The 6000-nt window shown below is 29.7% G+C and overlaps 1 protein-coding gene across 2 annotated transcripts in view; it reads left to right on the top strand.

Moving 5' to 3' along the window:
- Nucleotides 1–6000, top strand: part of LOC145324371 (FMRFamide receptor-like) — a 97558-nt gene that overhangs the window by 50529 nt on the left and 41029 nt on the right. For both annotated transcript variants that reach the window (XM_080166976.1, XM_080166975.1), the window contains exons 8-9: nucleotides 1375–1457; nucleotides 3901–3954. In XM_080166976.1, coding sequence (XP_080023102.1) covers nucleotides 1375–1457; nucleotides 3901–3954 — 137 coding nt within the window. The remainder of the gene's footprint in view (nucleotides 1–1374; nucleotides 1458–3900; nucleotides 3955–6000) is intronic.

The raw sequence follows: 6000 nt of genomic DNA, 5'->3' as shown, positions 1-6000 counted from the left end.
ATTCGTTTGCTTAACAACTTTGGGATCGTTTATCAGCCATTGTCTTATCCCTTTAGATCCCTGGTAATGTGTAGTTATCTATGATATTGAAAATTTAAAACAAAACACAAAAATGTAGAAGCGAGCATAGACGTCCAAGGCTGGGGTCAAAGGCGTGTTTACCCTCTTTAAAATAAATACGGTCCTTGGAAGCGAAAAATAAAGAAACTGGTGGGATAGGCATTTTATCAAATCAAAACGCTGTCTTCACAAATAAGAAATGTTGTTTTTAAGACACACTTTAGTTTGTATGGAAAAAGCAGGGATCTAAAAGGATAAGACCATAGACAAAAAAATTATGATACTTAAAATTATCTCTTCTGTAGATTACTATTAGTGGTTGCAACGTTTGGACGCGCAACTCAATGAACCAACCAATCAAAATGCAAGAAAATTCCCTAAAGTTGATAAGTTTTTGAATAAGAAAACGTTAATATAAACTTTAGGGACTAGTGTTATAAACAGCCCAATGTCCCCTCCCTCCCTGGAAAAAAAGTAATATTATTAATATTGATAGAGAGAAAGATTGTAAAAGATTTATATCCTTTTTATTTACACTTTTTATTAGGGTCACGCCTCTCCTATAATTTGGTCAGGCAGAAAACAGATCAATAGTATAGATGTATATACCTCCCTTCCTTTTTCAATGTCCTTTTTCGTCTGCTATTAAATTGTTTTCTGCTACTTGTCTGTGTTAATTTTCCGAACACCATTGGTAAATTTTCTATGGCCCAATTCAGAGACGACACAAAGACATTGTGATGGGTAGAAACAGTTATTTAACCCCTTCTCCCTCTAGTGTTTTACTCTAATAGGCAGAAAACCAGAATATTTTTCTACCGCATCATATTACAGACAGCTTTTCGCTGATAGTAGAACGGTAAACTAAAAAATTATTTATCTTCACGGCTAACAAAATTATAATTGATTTTATGATCATTTTTATTATTCGTTAAAAATTCTCTATAGTACGATACGATGCATGATTTTTCAGTAAGTTATTTATTTTCGGTTTCTATGTTTATATTCATCAACTGAAAAATAATAGATTTGCTGATTAAAACATATTATTAGATTATAAAGGTTATCTTCGGGGCAAAACCATCCATTTGATTGCCCGATCTTTGTCTAAAAGTCTTAACTAAAAAGGAATTAGTTGCGACTGTTCATAAGCGAAGGTATTTAACTTACTTTGATTAGCACCCTTTTTTAACGACTCATACTTTAGTATTACTTGAAAGAATATTGACTTTCTGCTTAATTATTGTTTTTAAGATTTTACAAACATAAAAATAGACGACATTTTCATATAATCTAATTCTTATTCCTAATTAGAATGCGTATGCCTAATTCTAATGGGAATGACCATCATGGAGGCGGAGAGATGAGAAAACGGCTGACAATTCATCTTGTACCAGGAATATATTTATCAAATAAATTTTCTGATTGTAAAGTAACTACGGAAGTGCCTTTTAGTGTCTATATAAAAGTGACGTTATACAATACAAATGAACATTGATAGACCATTGACTAATGGTAAAATGTATACTGGCCTACTATTGGTCATTTGTAATGTATGACGTACTATAAGCTGCTTCTAACTACGTATGTAACTAAGAAATTTAAATCATTGATTCAAACACTAATTGATGTCTAAGCATTTTTTGGGGGTTTGATATTACACAATTTTAAGATAAAGGTTATTAAATTGGCGGGGGATCATAAAATCTCAAAATAAGTGTTATTAAACAGGCGAGGAGGGGGTAAAATTTTTCAGGTAGATTTAAGGGATACTGACTCATTCTAAAACTATTAAACCAAAAGTGGACTGGTAATGTTCAGTTTTTAAAAAATCATTAAAAATATCAATTGCAGAACTGGTAAAAAAAATATGAAATATCTCAAATAAAAATTGAAAAGTCTTTAACATAGCTAGAACTTTGATTATTTTAAAATTTTATGCAAGATACTATTGTCTTTTTGTTTATTTATTTGTTTTAATAATATTACGTAACCTATTCATCTTAAGTTCAGAGAAGAATTGTATTAATGCCAGGGAGGGAGGGATTATTAGACTGTAAATTACACCAGTCACCAAAGTTTCTGTCATTTGTTGGTTTTCTTTACAACTTTTATCAAATATTGATTGGGTTGATCAAACTAACAGTGTCCAAGCTTTTCCACCAATAATTTTAATCTACATTAATGATTGAGTATATACATTAATTTTCCATAATTTGTCGTATCCCTTAAAATCCCTGCAGATTTTGCTAACTTTAGATTCGCAAAGAAAAGTGTTATTTCTGAAAACATTAAATGTTATTCTTTAGTCAAACTGATTCAAAGTCGACGAATTATTAGCAGAAATTTTTTTAAACCAAACAAAGAAAGAAAATTTAATATATTAAATTTCTAAAACACGGATCAAAATCTAACCAAAATAAAATATAATTTGATAATCTATTTCTTCAATAGAATTAAAAGCAAATATTGTAAAATTATTCTTTAAAAACAAATTCAATATTTAATACAAACAATTTAGTTATTAAAAGCGATGCTTTTCTATAATTAGGATCGGTCCGTCCGTATGTCCTTACGCCCATCCGTCCGTTCTTAACGATTAGCTCTTTTCGTTAATTTATGCATGTTAGAATTGTCCTATCGATTTCAAACTTTTCATGGTGATTCCTGTAGTAATTAGATACGATTTAAAAGCGTAGCGACTCTATAATCGTTACCAGAATGTCCGCATGTCATTTTAAACATGTTGATTTTTAACTTTTTAACAACAAATTTTTATGTATTATAATTGTGCGCTTGATCTAATTTTTTTAATACTGATTTCTAGGACAACAATGTACAATGTTATAAGCGAATTATCTCTATAGTCAAGTCCTTAAAATGTAAGTTTGTCCTTAAACATTATCCTGAATGTAAGCAGTTTTTCAACAAATATACTTACAATTTTGTTTCGAATTTTATACATTTATGTTTTGATATTTTATATGTTAATGTTCGTTTGTCCTACCGTTTTAGAGCTTCGCTTTTATGGATGCTGTCATCCTTGTTAGATTTAGAAATTGTACAAAAATACAAGAATTTAATATTCAACATTTTTGAAAATATCAAAATGTTCATACATTTTGGAAAAAAATGTTAAAGATGGACAAGACAATGGCCAATAGATTGATGTACATCCCCTATGATGATACACAAAATAATCCCTCGCTGACTTTATGGACAACTCTTTGTTACAGAATGCAAGGTTTTAAATAAATAGAACAATTTCACCATCAGATGTACGAACACTACCTATTTGTAGAACAGCTTTTTATTACAGAAAATGAATTTTTTGTTCAATAAGATAAACAGTAAATATAAAATATTTACACAGTTTTTTTTAATATAGTTTTTACATGAATAAAATAGTTCTACTTTTGTAAATTTAATACTTTATTTCAAATTTATATCTTTTATTTATTTTAACATAGTGTAATAGAAAAGCTTTTTTTCTTTCCTAGGTAGAACATATATTTTACTTGAATTTGACATGGAATTTTAAAGTAAAAGTTATACAATTGAGTCTATGCAATTTTATTAGCCTCTTTATATGATAAGCATTACACGTTTCTCCTCTAGTATTTTAAAATATTAATCGCTGTACCGATTAGGTTTTACAGTGAAATTTCGCATAGTTCCTAAGAAGGTTTTTAAATATTTTGGAGCAGTATTCATCCTTAAAATAATGATAACCGCCCATCGTAAAATAAAATAGTTAGCGTTATAAAATCTATGTATATTTCTACTATTTATGAATGTTGTTATTCTTGTTTGATAAATATTGTAATGATAACTTTGTAGTTATAACTGCGTCTGTTCTCTTCAACATCAGTAAATTTATGGAGTGTAAAGTGGGTAAGTTATTTGATATAATTACCTTCCTTTTAAAAGAAATTGAAACCATAGTGAAATTGTCATTTTATAACTTTAAAATGTAGCTTGATGTCTTTGTAAAGACATCTAAGTAAGTAACTCTAAAAGAACAGAAAAAATGTCTCAACTTATTTAAAGTATGTCAAATATGCTACAGGATAAAAACAAATATATAACAACAAAAATTCAATAAAACTGTACATTCAATAAAATTGTGGCATTTATCTAATGTAATTAATCATTTAATGACACAGATTAAATTTAAAAGCCTAATTAGTTTTGATGTATCTAATTATATGTTCTGAATACATAATATTAGAGTGTTAAAATTTTTGAAGTTTTGAAATTTAATTTTCGCTTTTTAATGATGTTCAAGATTTTTTTCAAAGGTTGGTTGGGGGAGGTTCAAGAAAAGGGAATAAAGTTTTATTTTGGAACAAACTTCCCTTCTGCGCCCATGACCTTTATTAACAGTGGAGACTACTTTCTTTAGGAGGCTACTTTTCTTAAGTAAATGTCCTGAGGCTACTTTGTCCTAGAGGCTACTTTGTCCTAGAGGCTACTTTGTCCGAGGCTACTTTGTCCAAGGCTACTTTATCCAAGATCCCCTTTTTCATCTGCTGGAAACTGCTGTCTGCTCTTTTGTAGCGACTTAGTTGTATTACGACGCTATTGGCTTGTTTATATTTAAAGACTCAATTAAGAGTCGGCACAGGGGCCACGAGGTGGGGATATTCAGTTATTTAACCGCTTCCCCCTTTATGGTTTTTTTAATTTTAAAACCCTCTAGTAATTAAATTAAAGATTTGTACAGTCTTATGCAAGTGCATCATGCTACTAGATGTATGCAGGGAGGGAGGGGACAGTGAGCGGTTTGTTACACTAGTACCCAAAGTTTTATTATAACGTTTTCTTATCATTGGATTAACAAAATTATGGGGACTTTATTGAATTTTGTATAATTGGCTCATTAAGTTGGATGTCCAAATTTTTCAACCCATAACTGCAATCTACTGCAGGGGTAATTATGTGTATCATCATTGGGGTTGTACATCAATACATCGACCATTGTCTTATCCCTTTAGATCCCTGAGATGTACGTAAAGTTTTATAGATATATTTAGATTATGCTAATATGCTGCTCCTGTAATTCAACCTATAATGATTTAATCATAGTTAATCAACATACATTTCTAAAAACAAGTTGGGTACGATTAAGATAGCGTGGCAACTCTATATTTTTTCCAGAAAGTCTGTACTTCCATTTAATAACTTCTAAGTATAATAATTTTAGAGAGGCCCCTCTAGAATTACTAAAATGTAAGTATACCCCTAAAGCGTATCCTGTATTTGCCATTTTGCAACATATACTATTTATTAGGCTTATAACTTTATATATATTATTTTACTTATAAAGTTATGACACTCTACAAGTGCTACTGATAGTTTGTCCTACCACCTGATTTTAAAACTACGCTTGTATGAAGGTTGTCATCATTATTGTTTCAGAACTTAAGCATTTTTTCTCAAATGTATGTGATCACCAAATATGCAAAATACCACTTGTAAGACTTCTAGACTACAAATACTTTTGTTGTTTTATATAAATATCTGTATGTAAATTTGGATAGTTTAGGTAATATTTCTTAGATTTATAGCAAGCTGTGCTTCCTTTTTTTAATATTATAAACATTAAGCTACAAAAATGTTTTTGTTAATGTCAGAACTACAGTCCGTTAAAATCTCGTTAACCACTGAACTTATTTAGTTTTTCATTTTAAGAAAGCTTTTTAGAGGTCTTATAAAGGTTATCAGCTAATCTTATGCCCAAGCATCATTTTTGGAATACAGGGCCCCTAGATTCTATAAGCGCAAAAGCTAGTTGTCTAAATTCTTCCCATATCACAGAAAATTAAAAATAATATTTAATCCTGAAGGTGCAACCTAGGGCAATAAGTTTTTTTTGTAATACTTATATTGCAATTATTGGCAAAGGAAAACTCAAAAATCGTCATTTATATTCAATGT

This window comes from Acartia tonsa, chromosome 7 (genome assembly GCF_053477335.1).
Source record: "Acartia tonsa isolate MP-2025a chromosome 7, ASM5347733v1, whole genome shotgun sequence".
In the NCBI taxonomy this organism is placed as follows: domain Eukaryota; kingdom Metazoa; phylum Arthropoda; class Copepoda; order Calanoida; family Acartiidae; genus Acartia; species Acartia tonsa.
Note: the sequence above shows the minus strand (reverse complement) of the source record. Positions and strands in the feature narration are given on the sequence as shown.